Source organism: Aspergillus japonicus (genome assembly GCF_003184785.1).
Source record: "Aspergillus japonicus CBS 114.51 unplaced genomic scaffold BO86scaffold_2, whole genome shotgun sequence".
Classification (NCBI taxonomy): Eukaryota; Fungi; Ascomycota; class Eurotiomycetes; order Eurotiales; family Aspergillaceae; genus Aspergillus; species Aspergillus japonicus.
In genome coordinates, this window is record NW_020291639.1 from 80,923 (window position 1) to 95,625 (window position 14,703).

Sequence of the window (14,703 nt, forward strand, 5' to 3'; positions counted from 1 at the left end):
TCCGAAGGCATTTAAGGACGGCAGTTGACGCTTCGACCTCCACCGGCGATTCTCCAAATCGGCTTAGATTCATTAAATTATTCACCACGATATCAACGCTTAGCAGTCTGGGCCCCACATCCCCGCAAAATGCGACCATTGTGAAGAGAGGGAGAGGGCCATCCGGGGTCAAAGTGGGGATGCTCATTTGTCAGACTCCTGAACTGCTGGACGAGGGCAAGCCGCTACCCTCGATTCTCCACTGGGTCCGCAAAGGATTCAGAGACATGAGAAATATAAACAGCGCTCTTCAAGCCCGCATACGGGCTGGAATTCCTCCTCAAAAGCACGGGCGGCATACTCACAATGGGCCCCTTTCGTTATCTCTCCGACCTGGCTCTGACCAGCGTGTTATTCGGTCTGGCTGAGAGCAAATTGTCCTGCACACCCGAGTCAGTCTCGAAATACCTATTCTCTGCTGGCCACGAAAATGCCACGGTCTTGCAGGCGTTCCACATCGCCAAAGGCGACACCTTTGAGGTCCCGGCCAGCGACATCGCGTATCCGCAGTCGCCGACCGAGTTACCCGAGCTCTGTGTCGTGCAGATTAATGTGACCTCAAGTGCCACTTCAGCGTATACATTTGGACTCTTCTTGCCTACCGAGTGGAATGACAGATTCTTGTAGGTTTCAGGCAAACCAATTCCTCGGGTTGTTGCTCACTCACAAAAATCGGAAACAGGGCGGTCGGCAATGGAGGATTTGCGGGCGGCATCAACTGGGTCGATATGGTCGGTCATGTCTATACCCTCAGAGCTCTCGCTCTCGACAAGGGCTAACTGAAGCAGGGTGTCGGCGCGCGGTACGGATTCGCTACCATGTCCACCGACACAGGACACAACAGCATCTCCTCAGACGGCCGGTGGGCGTACCACGAGCCCGAACGGCTGATCGACTGGGGCTACCGCGCCATGCACGGGTCGGTGGTCCTGGCCAAAGAACTGACGGAGCAGTTCTACGGCGATGCCCTGAAGTACAACTACTACAGCGGTTGTTCAACTGGTGGAAGACAGGGATTGCGGTCCGTAGAATTGTACCCCGACGACTTCGACGGCGTCATCGCCGGCTCTCCCGCGTGGTGGACGTCGCACCTGCAGCCCTGGACCGTGAAGATCGGGACCTACAACGCCGACCCCGCCACCCAAATCCCGGCGAGCCTGTTCAGCGTGATCGGGGCTGAGATTATCAAGCAGTGTGATCCCCAGGACGGACTGTCCGACGGGATTGTGTCCGCCCCGCAACAGTGCAATCTGCGCTTGGAGACGCTCCTCTGCGAAGGCACCAACACCACCGCGTGTCTGAGTCCGGCGCAGCTTCAGACCCTGCGCCTCATCTACAGCGACTACGTCGACGTAAACCAGACCTTTGTCTTTCCCCATCTGCTGCCGGGCAGCGAGGCGCAGTGGAGCGTGCTAGTCAATAACGGGACCGCGAATGGGCTCGGAATTGATTACGTGCGGTACTTCCTCGGCAAGGGGAAGCAGTGGCTGCAGGACCAGTTTGATTACAGTATTATCCAGCTTGCGGATCGACTCGACCCCGGCAACGCGACCGCGGACGATTTCGACATCTCGCCCTTTCAGCAGAAGGGCGGGAAGTTGCTCATGTACCACGGGATGGCGGATGGGCTCATCCCAACGGACAGCAGTCTCTACTACTACAACAAGGTCACGGAGGAGATGGTCCCCAAGGGGATTGACCTGGACTCCTTCTACCGATTCTTCTATGTTCCTGGGATGCAGTAAGTCACCCCTTCTTCTGAATGCGCGGATCCCGAGCCTACGGTGCTAATTGGTTCGGAAGACACTGCTCGGGCACGCCGGACAGCATGCATGCCCCCTGGTACTTTGCGGGCCCTAACCAGGCTCCCACGCTCTCGTCGAGTCTCCACAGCGTCCCTCAATACCAGGATGCGCAGCACGATATCCTGCTCGCCCTGATGAGCTGGGTGGAGAACGGCACGTCGCCCGAGCCGTTGATCGCCACGACCTGGCAGAATGACACGACCCAGGACGCAGTGTATCGGCAGCGGCCATTGTGTTTCTACCCGCAGAAAGCTGTGTACACGGGCAAGGGGGATGCAGATGAGGCGGAAAGCTGGGAGTGCCGGTCGCAGTACTAGAGGAGCTTAAGCTTGAGGCATGAGTGATATAGAATTACACAGAATCGAAGGATGCTGTATCGACAATATGGTTATTGTTCAATGCTGATCATCTGCCAATTTGTCCGGTGCCCTGCAAAACCAGCCCTGGTCGAGCTTATCCTGAAAAGCGGTTATTCTTCCCAGTCCGGTTAGATCCCGTCTTGCAATCGTAGGAAACTTTACGCGCCCGCTTGGAGCTTCTCCAAACTCATTTGTTCTCTCATTTGCAGCCCTAGACGACAGCAGTCAGAGCCACCACTTTCCACACCACAAGACATCATAGTTCCTCATCAATTGCACCATCCTGAGCGCTTCCACCAAACATCTCATCAGAAAACCACATGCGCAAGTGCCAGATCATATGGACTCCTCTCCTCTCCCCTCTCCCTCCCGCGATGTCACCCTGTGGTCTCTCAAGTGGGGCATCTCGTCTAGACGACCCAAGAGAGAGAGAAATGCCACCCCCGCACTACCAGCTGCAGAAACCAGCCACCCCACGGGGAGATTGACTAATCACGGAGACAATCAGAAGGGAAGGCCGTGGCTAGCCGCTCCAAAACAGATTTAACCCCTCAAATCGTGCGTTTCAGGGAGGGGAAACTGTAAACGCTTACTCTACCCCCCGCGTAAAATGGCCTGACCACATTGTGGACAGGATAGTACAGGATAGTACAGGCGTCATGTTCATCGCTGGATCTGGGGTTGTCTGTGCGGCTTCCCCAGACCGCAACTGTGGGGGATGCTTCCGTTCCCGGAGCATAAAACCCCTGTGACTGCCGCTGTCGCAGACGCAGATGCTCTGGCTACCTCTTATCAATCTGATCGGTCGCATCCGCTGTGAACATACTTGCCGCTGATCATGCGCTCTTCGAACGTTGAAGGCCGTGGGGAGTGGGAGGATCCCATACCAGAGACGCGATGGAGCATTATCCGGAACAACCCTAAGCTCATGGCCATTGCCTTCTTCGCCTCGTGAGCCACCACCACCCCCATCGAATTCATTCCGAAGAGACAAGACACTGACACGTGGTCTCCCAGATTTGGTGGATTCGAATATGGCTACCAGCAGGGTGTCCTGGGCCAATCCCTCGTCATGTACCGCTTTAAGGACAACTTCCCAACGGTGGTCGCCTCGTCCAGCGCCACGGGGTGGCTCACCTCCGTGCTGCAACTGGGGGGCATTGTGGGCTCGCTCTCGGCGGGAATCCTGGGCGAGGTCTTCTCGCGCAAGTACACCATGTTCTCGGCCTGCTGCTGGGTGGTACTGGGCAGCTACCTCTACTGCGGTGCGACCTACCACAACCCCGCCCTGCTGTATGCGGGCCGCTTCTTCACGGGGCTGGGCGTCGGGACCTTCAGTGGTGTTGGGTGAGTGGTCATTTCTGCTTTTCTGCTATCGAACAACTTGTCCACCCAGCTAACGTGCAACCATTTCGACCACAGACCGCTCTACAACGCCGAATTGTCCTCCCCCCAACTCCGCGGCTTCATGGTCTCCTTCTATCAGTTCGCTACCATCCTCGGAATCATGCTCTCGTTCTGGTGCGGCTACGGCAGCAACAACATCGGGGGCACGGGGGAACACCAATCCGACCTGGCCTGGCGCCTCCCCTCAATCATCCAGGGCATCCCCGCGGCATGCCTGGCTCTGGGCATCTGGTGGCTGCCGTTCTCACCGCGCTGGCTCGTGAAGCAAGGCCGCGATGACGAAGCCCGACGAACGCTGGCCTACCTCCGCAAGCTCCCCGCCGATCACCCCGCAGTGGAACACGAATACAAGGAAATCAAGGCTGAATGTCTCTTCGAGCAGCGGGCGTTCGCGCGGACCTTCCCGCATCTCGCCGAGCGCGAGAAGCAGAGCGTCCTGGCGCGCGAGTTTGCGCAGTACTATAACATCGTGCGCACCTGGGACAACTTCAAACGCGTCGCCATGGCGTGGCTCGTCATGTTCTTCCAGCAATGGTCAGGAATTGACGCCATCATTTACTACGCGTCGAATGTCTTTCAAAGTCTGGGCTTGACGAGCGGTACCTCAGCACTGCTGGCAACTGGCGTCACGGGGGTGGTGTTCTTCGTGTGCACCATCCCCGCCATGCTGGTCATCGACCGCGTTGGCCGCAAGCCCATGCTCCTGCTGGGGTCGACGGTCATGTTCATCGCCATGATTATTGCCGGAGTGATTGTCGCCAAGTTCCGGCACGACTGGCCGGGCCATCCGGCTGCGGGCTGGACGGCGGTGGCATTCATCTGGGTGTATGTGGGAGCGTTCGGGGCGACCTGGGGCCCGGCGTCGTGGACTCTAGTCTCGGAGATCTTTCCTCTCTCCATCCGTGCTAAGGGGGCATCATTCGGAGCGTCAAGTAACTGGGTACGTCCCTCCTCTTCCCTCGATTTGTTCGATAGACGGTTTATGCTGACCAGAGGGGTAGCTCAACAATTTTGCGGTGGCGTTCTTCGTTCCGCCCATGCTCTCCGCCTGGGCTTGGGGCACGTATATCTTCTTCGCCGTCTTCCTGGCTGCCGGAATAGTTTGGGTGTGGTTCTGTCTCCCCGAGACCAAGGGCGCAACTTTGGAGGATATGGATCGGGTGTTCAACAGTCGGACGGGCGAGCAGGATGCCATTCTACTGGCGCAGGCGCGGAGCGATGTGGGTCTGGACCAGCTGGATCACGCCACGGCGGTCGAGAAGCTGGGCAGCATGTATATCGAGGAGGAGAAGTCGTCCGTCCGTCAGGAGGAAAGGGCATGAGCATAGTCTGGTAATGCTGGGGGTCAAATGTAACGCAGTTATGTCTATCGAATGAAATTTGGCTTGTACCTGCTCCAATGCCTTTTATCCGAACGATAACTTCAAGAAGGGCAAAGGCAGCGGACGCTCCGCGGATGCTCCGCGGGAACTCCGAACATTACAGCACTTGGCCCCACCCCCGTCTCTATATAAGAAACCACGGTCGCAAATCTGACAAAAGAATCAATTCGCTGAGGGGAGAACACCATGGTCACATCACCAACCGCACTAATCATCGGCTGTGGGATTGCCGGCCCCGTGCTGGCCATTTTGCTCAAACGACGAGGCTATGCGCCCATTGTGTTCGAGAAGGTCGGCGTGCTCGGCGACGCGGGCGCATCGCTGCTCATCCAGCCAAACGGGTTAGCCACGCTGCCACTCTGATCCCAATTTCGACCCTACTAACAACCTCCCAGAATGAAGGTCCTCGGTCTCCTAGGTATAGCTGAGTCCCTCGAGCAGGACTTCCAACCGCTGCGCGGATTCTGGCACGGCACGCCCGACGGCCGAACCCTCGCGTCTTCGACCCTGGCTGAGGAATTCAAGACGCGATACGGCTTTTCAGCCGTTGGCACCCGACGCTCCGAGCTGAATCTCCGGCTCAAGAACCTGCTCCTGGACCAGGGAATCGGAGTCCGCGAGGGATGGGAATTGCTCCGCATCGAGGAGCACGCGGATTCCGTCACGGCCCGATTCACCAACGGGCAGTCAGCGACTGGCTCGTTCCTCGTGGGATGCGATGGCATCAAGGCTGCTTCCCGGGGGGAGATTCTCCGAAACCACCACGACGGCGAGGAGGGCCCTCCGATGTTCACGGGCTTAACCCAGACCGCGGGCATCTCACCCACTCCGTCGAATCTGCACGACCGAGGAAGGCAGATGAGCAACTGGTACGGCGCGGGCATTCATGTCATCGCGTATCCGGTCTCCAAGACACATACCTCCTGGGCGGTGACGCTACCGGACGCGAATGAACAGCCGGAAACGTGGAGGCTGTCCGGTGCAGAGGACCTCGCGGCGCGGCGCGGCGAACTGCAGGCTCACTTGGCGGGATTCGAGCCCGCGGTTCAACAGCTAGTTACGGATGCAGAACGTCTGATCAAGTACGGCTTGTTCGATCGGGAGGAGCTGACGGCGGAGCAGTGGCATTCACGCCGGTGCGTGTTGGTCGGCGATGCTGCGCATCCCACCAGTCCGCATATCGGGCAGGGGGCGAACCAGGCGCTGTACGTATGGGCTAAGGATCAAAAGAGGACTCAGTCAGGCTGACAAGTTGTACCCAGGGAGGACTGCTATCACCTTTCACATCTTCTCCCAGACCTCCAGCTAAGCTCGACGACTGATGCGAAGACCCATCAGCTAGGTGATGGGGACCTGGTCGAGATATTCCGAACCTTCGCACAGCGCCGTCAACCACGAACATCAACATTAGTAAAAGAGGCGCGACGGCAGGGCGAGCAGCGGGTGGTTGTGGGCGGGCGGACCAAGTGTCGCGAACGGGATGCTCGCATCACAGCAGCGTGGAAGGATTCGGACACCTTGATGGAGAACTTCGACCGGTTGCTGCGGGAGCCTTTCTAGATCTAGCGATGGCCACTATGGCATCGCTTTGGCAAAGGCCCTGTTCGTCACCCCTGCCAACAATCAGCTGAGACGGCGATACAATCTTGTCTCTTCCAAACCTGAGAGCACCCTCGCGCTATGTCGAAGGCGTCAATCCCAACCTTGCATTACCGGCGAGCTCTCATCGACAAGGTTTGGATGGGCACATATCGTAACGACGCAGGCTTCGCGAATTCTTCATCGAGAGTGTGGATCCTCAGCAGCCAAAGAAACACCAAGGGTTGGTGCGGAAACGTGATTGAGGTAGGAAAGCCGAATCTTTCATGGGCCTGTGGACGGCTTTGAAGGGCCTGTAATACTATCCATGATGTGCTGTGATGTTTCCTGTCTGGGGGAGGCTCCCCCGTTTGCTGTATCCACACGCGCAGGTAAAAATTGTGCAGGTTGTTCTAGTAGAGCTTGAAAAGATGGTTTGTATGTCCGTTTATTTGTGGGGATATTGAACGTCGCCTAGGTAAATTCACGGCGAGGAGTCAGATGTGCAAGAAATTGAAAAGTCGCTTTTCCAGGAATTATTGGATGGTGAAAATCAGCATAAACCCGAGAGACGGTAGCTCATCATTGATGCAGTTGACAAACTAAGCCTGGAAATGAATCAACCAGAGCGTGTTTGCATAGTTTAAATTACACAATTTCAGTCCAACTTTAGTGGAATCCATCTAGACATGTAGAGATCCAGTGATCCAAAAAGTTATATGTGTTGTTATTAAAGAGCCCATCGCCCACCGGCATGGAGCGACAAGTGTACACTTGTTGCGCCATACAATACCAGCAAGAGCAAGAGATGCACGCGATACTCCGGCACGTAGATGAACGCAGGGCCTGGCAACCACAGCTTGTAGGCAACTGCCCCTGGATTGAGATCAGTGTCCCGCTTGCTACCCTCTTTCATATGATGTGGCGAGCCGCTGTAACGACAGTCTACTGCCTGTGGCGGGAATGAGGTACCTGTTGTCGAGACCCTGATTAGAAATGCTGATATCCTCCGACCAAAACATAAGTGATCTCACCGCAACAGGGGCTGTACCCTAATGTAACGCAGTCAATCTTTCGTCCCGCTCGTTGGGCACGCCATATCAAGGTCATTGAAACTAGACACGAAGGTATGCATGTTGGCTTTACCTTGTCCGACGAGAAAGAGAGGAAGATGTGACTTCGTACCGTCGGTTGACGTTGCCCCAAACAATGATTGGAAGGACTGCGTGCAACCAGCCGCAAGGGTCAAGCGAGCCAGAGGTTCGCAAAAAGGTTCGGGCGCATAGACCCGGAAAGGGCACAGCTATACCTTAGAGACTCAAGTCATGGTTGAAGAGCTCGAAGAATACATGCCCTGATCATGTCATCAAATATGACCAATGGCACCGACAAAAGCCAAGGCAACCATCCAGGTCCTTTTCTTTTTCTTTCCTCCATCTTCTTCTTGCTCCTCTGGCCGTTTTCTTCCGTCTTGTGTTTGGTTTTAATGATTCTCTGCCTCGCTTCTTCTGGCTATCAAGCACATCATGATTAATTGTTGATCTGAGCTCAATGTATCAGTGGCACCCACTGAAGACTTCTTTCATTCTTCACGGAGGTGTTGCGGGCAACTCTCTTCAATATGGTCCTTTTTCTTCTTTTTCTTACACATTGAACACTATCGTTGGCTAAGGGCGTGGTGATTGTTGGGGCGATCTTTTGAATGGAAGCCTTAATATCCTCCTCTAAATTTCGGGACAGTTTGCACGCAGCGTTGAAGCTTTGTACAGGGTTTGCCTTTCCAGTCTGGCATCTACTCGAAATGTTCGAGGACGCCCGCCATTTGAAAGCCAGACTTGGATGGTAGGCAACTCCCAGCAGTAAGGGATAAGCTCTCCTGATAGAAGATGAAGTTGAAGAAGATGGTCTGATGAGACGCCGGACAGACACGGGGCTGCTAAGATGTGGAAGGAACTGCCTGGATGAAGCTGGGAAGTTCAACGGCGCAGGCAAGTCCTGTACAATACCTAACATTCACTCGCAGCAGAATTATGGCACTGGGTCATCATTTATGTGAATATTCCACTTTGATACGTATGGTCTGACCCAGGCATGTATATCTGTTAGTAAAGAGCTCAATCAGCGATTCACATATATCAGAAATTGAGTCTGTGAATGACCCCTCCTCAAACCGCCAGTCACAGGAGTTGTTCGCTCATGGCTTCTGCATAAGCGCGTACCTGGCCAAGGTGGGGGCGCCTCCGTAGCGTTGATCCTGCAGGCTGCCTGGGTACTCCGTAAAACCAAGAGGGGCAACAAGCTTTATCGCATTCAGCACAGGCCCTTTCATGCCCCTGGGGAGCTAGTCCCGATATTCGTGGTTGAATGTCTTATTTGTGAAAATCTCACATGGTCGATATCTTATGGGTGACGTCCTCGATACGAGCATGGATTTGATGGGTCTGTGGCCGTATTTGTCTCCACTTGGTCTATAACTCTCCCGCCAAGCGAGCTGTCAGCCGCAGTTGCGCACGAATGCACCATTGTCCAAATCAGATATATTAGACAGCTCAACCCTCTGGACCTTGACGTATGACCCAGGCAGCCCGCAGCGCGTTTACGACAGGGACCGGCGAGTTTGGGAACTATGTTAGCGGTAGGATGATGTCAAGCCGGGGGGGCTTCAGCCTACTCTCAGCAAATACTAGAAGCATTAATGTAGTTCTTCAAAGGCAACACAGAATGAGGAATCACCTGCTTCGAAGATGTTAATATGTATGTTACATGATTGCTGAAGCATTTCCCTGTTGATACGACTATTCGGGTATGCTGTTGACTAGAATTATCGTTCCTCGCTCTCTTGCCTGACGGGATATGGGATACCTGCCAAGTATATATCGCTCTGGAGTTCTCAAGGTCTGTTGGCCGTTTTCTTGTACACCATCGCTAGATTTGTCTTGATAGATAGAATCAATGTATCAACCCCTTCGCAGAACGTTCGTGCAACAATACGAGAAATACAGCTTGTTTTTACCCTAGTGCTTATTTAGCGGCTGCATAGCTATAGGTTAGCGGTAAAGTAGAAACGGGCCAGGATCATAATGGCCGGTCTCGGACTCAACCCAACCATACAGTCTGACTCGTATCATCCCAGTTGCTGTCATAGTCACAAGCAAACCACCGTCGATACAAATCGTACTCACTCAGCTTAATTGGTGACTACACAATAATAAGCCGCACATAGAAGCAACCCAAAATAACCGGGGGGGGGGTGGAGGAATATTAATGTTCATAATTCAAGACGCTCTCGTAACCAATCTAAATCCTACAGCACCTTCTCCAACAGTTCATTCAACTCCTGGACCACAAATTCCGGGTTATCCTTTTGCACAAAGTGACCCGCGTTCGGTGCAATCAAAGGGCCCTTGCTGTACTCGGCCTCGGTGATCTTGACCAACCCCTCGTTGTAGCGGTGCCAGTAGGGGTTGACGAAACGGTTCGTGACCGGTTTAGGTGGGCCCATCTTGGCCGACTCCTCCGCGAAAGCATCGAAGTCGTGGCCCACGACCGTCACATAGGGTCCGTGACCCTCGGGGCCGTGCAGCTGCGGGCCGTCACTGGCAGGCAGCAGCTCGCGCAGGTTCCGCCGGCTGAGACCCTCCTTGCTGCCGACGTCGGGGTGAAAGACGCGGCGGACGCCAGCCCGCACGGCGCGAATGGCCTCAGTGGGGATCGGGGCGATGCTAGCCGGGTCGAAGTCCGAGGCGTCGGGGTCGGGAAAGATGGAAATGAAGTCCGAGTTGGCGAGGACGCTGTCTAGCAACAAGAGCGCGGCGACGGTGCCGGGATATTCCTGCGCGTAGAGCCGGGCCAGCGCGCAGCCGATCGAATTCCCTACCAGCACGAGCGAGACGGAGTCCACATCGGCGACGCCCAGCTTGTTGGCGGTGATCTGCGCAAGCAGCTGGCGGAGATCCTGCACGGCGGCCAGGCAGTCGTGGCCGTGGGTGGGATCCTCGGCGCCGGCGTCTGCGGGATCGCGGTCGGTCGTCTGGCCTTGGCCGAAGCGGTCGTATGTCAGGAAGGCCGGGCTGCTGCCTTGGCGAAGGGGTTTTAATTGAGCAATGACAGGCTGCCAGAAGGCTTGCGGAAGACCGAGCCCGTTCACAAAGACCACCAGGACGGGCTTGGTGGATGTTCCTTCGGGAGCTTGGAAGGTATAAGCCAGCTGCGCCGAGGGTTTGGTGGCAAGGGCGAGAAATTCTACGTCGGCCATTTTGGGAGGAACGTTTTTTGCCTTTGGTGACAAAAGGTGACAGAAGGTGTAGAAGCACAATGAGGAACAACAAGAATGTAGGCCTACTCAAAAAATATTGTTTCCTGTGCCCGGTGGCTAATTGAGAATTGAGGGGATTTATAGCCGTTGTTTGTATCGGTGAGGCTGAAGTGGGGGCGCGCAAAAGGAGGGGTGCTGACGGGCTGATGCTAACAGACGAGCTGACCACTAATTTTGCACAATCACTATACTAGCTCATATTAAGCTATTCCTTCGTTTTCTTTTCCTGGGTTTTTGACACTAGGCAGTCGCACGATGCTTACATTGTGAGGCTGTAATTTGCAAAGTGTCGAGGCAGCGGGCAGACCGACCCAAGGAGATTAGGGCTGATTGCCAGGGCATCGCGCAGCTCAGCTCAATGTGAATGCGACAAATCAGCCAACAGAGACCATTTGACTGAAGGATGATCCGATGGGGTAGATAGAAAGACACCTGTCGGAAAAAGGTAAGGTACAACGCCACGCCAACGACTCGCAAATCTGCACGGGTGCCCCTGGTGCGCAGCCCGGAGCATGAACCCCTCATCCATCAAGATGCGGCTAGGGTGGGTTATGTGTTTTGAGGTGGGATCCAATGGTTTCGGTCGAGTGGCATGGTGGTAAGCGCGCATGGGGATATTTGTATAGATCACCTCTCCGTGGTCAAATCAGACTACGGTACTGTATCTATTGGGATTCTATTTCAATGTGGCTGTGCTTGAAACATCGTGGGCTCAGGTTTTCCAGGATTACGTGTCATAGTATGGGTCACAAATGGTTAAAGGGAACTTGAAGCTCGGGGAGTTCAGAGGCATTGCAGTGTGCGTGCGACAAAGGCGTCGACAAGATCGGTTCACTTACATCGTACCAGATACATTGTCCCAAAGGATCAGGGCAGGCATTTTGCATCGTGGTGGCTCAACTAAATAGCACTAACCTAGGAAAAGAGTTCATCTTAAGCGAGATGCGACATACCACCCGGGTTGCAAATCTGCTCTTCGGCTGCTACCGGCCGGACCTGCTCATGATTCTGACATGCGTGGTTTTCGTTTCTCTTGCCCTGCTGTCGGTCGCATTGGGGCGAGAAATGTTGTTCAGTCGGCAAGTCTGGAAATCTGGGATCCCAGGAAGGGTCGCAGTTATCAGACATGGCCTCTCATCTGAAGCTGATCATTCTTTCCAATAACCGAGAGTTGAATGGCGAGCACTGAGCCGGTTAAGCCCGTGTGCAATTTTGTGAAAACGTATCCCCTCAAATCTTCATTGTCCTCGGTGACTATTTTGTGTCAGCTCTTGCAAAAGCACTGGTATTGAGGAAGTGTCATGGTTAATGGTTTGAGCGTGGTCCACCAGGCTGCCTCTTTTTTTCACAACGCTGGGGTGGTGGGTGCGATTGAGATCCCCGAAGCTGAACTGCCGAATGACTGAGTTGTGCGAACGTCGGCCATGAAGGAACTAGCAGACGAAAATGCTACCATCGCTGGACATTTGACTTCCGCAAGACAAGACAAGCCGATAACATGGATAATGTGCACCGCACGCTCATCAAACCTCCGTTGCAAACCTTCAAACCCTCGCTATGTGGCCACCGGCTCGAACTGCAATTGACAGCAACAGCCGACCCAACCGCAACGGTCGCATTTGTCGAGCAGACATGTCGCAACACAAGGACGCGGATTCGTAGATTAAGCGAACAACAGCAACAATGTCCCAGACGATTTCCAATAAAACATGATCAAATGCAGTCGAGGAGCGCTCTCCCTTCAATGTCGGACCCTTCACATCTTCCGTCACCCCCACTCAACCGAGTAACCGAGGGTCATCCGCTTGATTCTCGTCGAGTTCCGTCGAGTTCCTGTTCCCCGTCCGAGATGAGGATGTACGCTCTAAAATAAGCGGAGATTGAAGGTGGAGGAAAATTGCAGATCCCCGTTGAGGGCAGGCAGCGCCCATCCTTGCCCTGCCTGGGAAAATATCCGAGGATCGGCACCTTTCCCTGCACTGAGTCGAGTCGTGACTGTTTGCCGGCCAGCGGGTCCACTCTCTCAACGCCCGGGACTCGCGTGTTTGAGCCCGACTCATCACGACGCAGCCCTCAGCGCCCGATTACGCATTATGGATACATCGGAGAGATTCAGAGCAAGGAATTGTTTTCCTGTAGACGGATATGCCAGGGGCTGTTGTCGCGGGGCGTCGGAAATAGGAGACTGGGACTGTTCAAGAGTGAATAGTCTAAGGTGTTGGTTGTTCTAGTGGGGTCAGCATGCTACACGTATAACTTCGTTTGCTCACCTTGGAAATCTGCTGGTCCACTTGATACGGAAAACTGAATTCCGTTGGCGGTTTGTTGCACAGCTCCGTTGGTCAACCAAGTTCCTCCAGACTCGAGGACTTGTTCACTGGTGGGTTGCAGCAGGCGCGGCAGGCCCGCGGAGATGTCATCGTCCGAGCAGTTGGGGGGATCAGCGCCAAGGGGTAAAGACTGTCAAGGACATGCCTGCATAGTGATAATTAGCATCTCTGCATAATTAGTCATATATGTGCACAACCTCGGCCAGTCGAGTAAATGCTGACCGAGTTAACAAAGTGAGCGACTGAGGGGGAAAGTCCTGTCAACCAGAATTTCCCAGCATCCTCTCTCAGGGCTTGGCCGAGTCACTTGACCTCAATGCCCAGAATCCCGAATCTGTCCAGTCGTCTAAACCTCCAAATCGCTGACCGAATATTCTTGTCTAAATCTCCCAAGATCTTGGAGCCCCCGCAAAGATAGAAGTAAGGTTTGCGCGCCACCATTCCCACGGTCCAGCAGTGGCTGCCGCTGCAGCTATTGTCTTCACCCGGACCAGATCGGTCTTCTGCACAGCCAAGAAGCCCATAATTCGTATATCTTACTAGAAAGTTTTGCAGAAGGTTTGATCTGTGGCTCGGCTGCTGCCGGTGCGCTTGTCAAGAGCAGGAGGAATTTAATGGATTATCCGTTGAATCACTCATCATGATACAAATCATCTATCGCCGGGATTGTCCACATGTTACAGGTGATTCAAGCATCTGCTCTGTGCGCAGGACAAATTGATTGCTTCTATTTATATGTGTTCCTCTCGGGGTGTTATCAGTGCAGACGGTGCGTAGAGATCTACCCGTCCCATGCGAATAGTTGTTTCAATAGACGTCTGGTGAGTTTGCCGCGCGAAGAATTAAGCAGATTGGCGAAAGTATGCTAGTGTCGAAGAGGATTGCCGGCAAATCGTTAGAATTCTCTCCATATCTCGGAAGCCGTTCCGTTAAGGTTTCTGAATGACATGGAAGAGCGAAAGCCATCAAAGTCTATGCATAGTCTACACAGTCTTCTGTGCCGACGGAGCATAACTGATCCATGATTTATTCCACTGAGTCATCCTTCGCGTGCTCAGTGGCAATTTCTCGGTCATATCCGACCCGCCACGCCGATCTGGGCCATCACCATAATGGCATCATCCCGTGGTCACGACTGTGCTGGCTATGCTGTACACTGATACCAAGCCCTCTCTACCCCCCTGAACCACACTCGTCGAGTCGCTCGTGGTGGCAAGCACGCTAGGCTCCCCCTGCAGCGAAAGTCGTGGCTAGTGTGGCGTGCTAACGACGCGAAGGAATGTCTTCCCCGAGATCGACGACCAAGGAAGCCGGCGTTGCGGCCAGGGGGGGGGGTCAGTCGGTAATATTCTTAGAACAGCGAATTTTGACGGAGTGATGTTTCAAAGCACTGGAAACACTTACAGCTACAGCGACAGCTGCATAGTTAGCAGTTAGCTAATGGCACGAACCAGAATTTAATCTATTTGGCTCACGATAACCTCGCTG

The 14,703-nt window shown here is 54.3% G+C and overlaps 5 protein-coding genes across 5 annotated transcripts; 4 read left to right on the forward strand and 1 right to left on the reverse strand.

The window, feature by feature from the left end:
- Nucleotides 1–345: 345 nt before the first annotated feature.
- BO86DRAFT_405728 (putative ferulic acid Esterase/Feruloyl esterase) lies at nucleotides 346–2,161 on the forward strand (the record flags this gene model as incomplete). The annotated part of the gene is made up of 4 exons (XM_025674117.1): nucleotides 346–662; nucleotides 722–770; nucleotides 828–1,780; nucleotides 1,843–2,161. The coding sequence occupies 4 exons, from the start codon at nucleotides 346–348 to the stop codon at nucleotides 2,159–2,161; spliced, it is 1,638 nt and encodes a 545-aa protein (XP_025532645.1).
- A 610-nt stretch (nucleotides 2,162–2,771) lies between these two features.
- On the forward strand, nucleotides 2,772–4,932 carry BO86DRAFT_428509 (sugar porter family MFS transporter; the record flags this gene model as incomplete). The annotated part of the gene is made up of 5 exons (XM_025675591.1): nucleotides 2,772–3,154; nucleotides 3,221–3,550; nucleotides 3,626–4,550; nucleotides 4,612–4,830; nucleotides 4,870–4,932. Exons 1-5 carry the CDS (start codon nucleotides 3,042–3,044, stop codon nucleotides 4,930–4,932), a joined length of 1,650 nt encoding a protein of 549 aa, XP_025532646.1. The 5' UTR covers nucleotides 2,772–3,041.
- A 5-nt stretch (nucleotides 4,933–4,937) lies between these two features.
- Nucleotides 4,938–6,798, forward strand: BO86DRAFT_72797 (FAD-dependent oxidoreductase). The gene is made up of 3 exons (XM_025677605.1): nucleotides 4,938–5,333; nucleotides 5,388–6,197; nucleotides 6,255–6,798. Exons 1-3 carry the CDS (start codon nucleotides 5,179–5,181, stop codon nucleotides 6,550–6,552), a joined length of 1,263 nt encoding a protein of 420 aa, XP_025532647.1. The 5' UTR covers nucleotides 4,938–5,178; the 3' UTR covers nucleotides 6,553–6,798.
- Nucleotides 6,799–9,874: 3,076 nt separating this feature from the next.
- On the reverse strand, nucleotides 9,875–10,949 carry BO86DRAFT_405731 (alpha/beta fold hydrolase; the record flags this gene model as incomplete). Its single annotated transcript, XM_025674118.1, has 1 exon — nucleotides 9,875–10,949. The coding sequence occupies exon 1, from the start codon at nucleotides 10,823–10,825 to the stop codon at nucleotides 9,875–9,877; it is 951 nt and encodes a 316-aa protein (XP_025532648.1). The 5' UTR covers nucleotides 10,826–10,949.
- Nucleotides 10,950–11,775: 826 nt separating this feature from the next.
- Nucleotides 11,776–12,216, forward strand: BO86DRAFT_72808 (uncharacterized protein). Its single transcript, XM_025677606.1, has one exon. The coding sequence runs from the start codon at nucleotides 11,828–11,830 to the stop codon at nucleotides 12,047–12,049; it is 222 nt and encodes a 73-aa protein (XP_025532649.1). The 5' UTR covers nucleotides 11,776–11,827; the 3' UTR covers nucleotides 12,050–12,216.
- The last annotated feature ends 2,487 nt before the right edge of the window (nucleotides 12,217–14,703 follow it).

Excerpts from the sequence above, each read along its gene's own strand:
- BO86DRAFT_72808 (XM_025677606.1), top strand. The coding sequence starts at position 11,828 with ATGCGACATACCACCCGGGTTGCAAATCTGCTCTTCGGCTGCTACCGG.
- BO86DRAFT_72797 (XM_025677605.1), top strand. The coding sequence starts at position 5,179 with ATGGTCACATCACCAACCGCACTAATCATCGGCTGTGGGATTGCCGGC. Across the intron at positions 5,334-5,387 it reads CTGCTCATCCAGCCAAACGG|AATGAAGGTCCTCGGTCTCC; the intron begins GTTAGCCACGCT and ends ACAACCTCCCAG. Across the intron at positions 6,198-6,254 it reads CAGGGGGCGAACCAGGCGCT|GGAGGACTGCTATCACCTTT; the intron begins GTACGTATGGGC and ends AGTTGTACCCAG.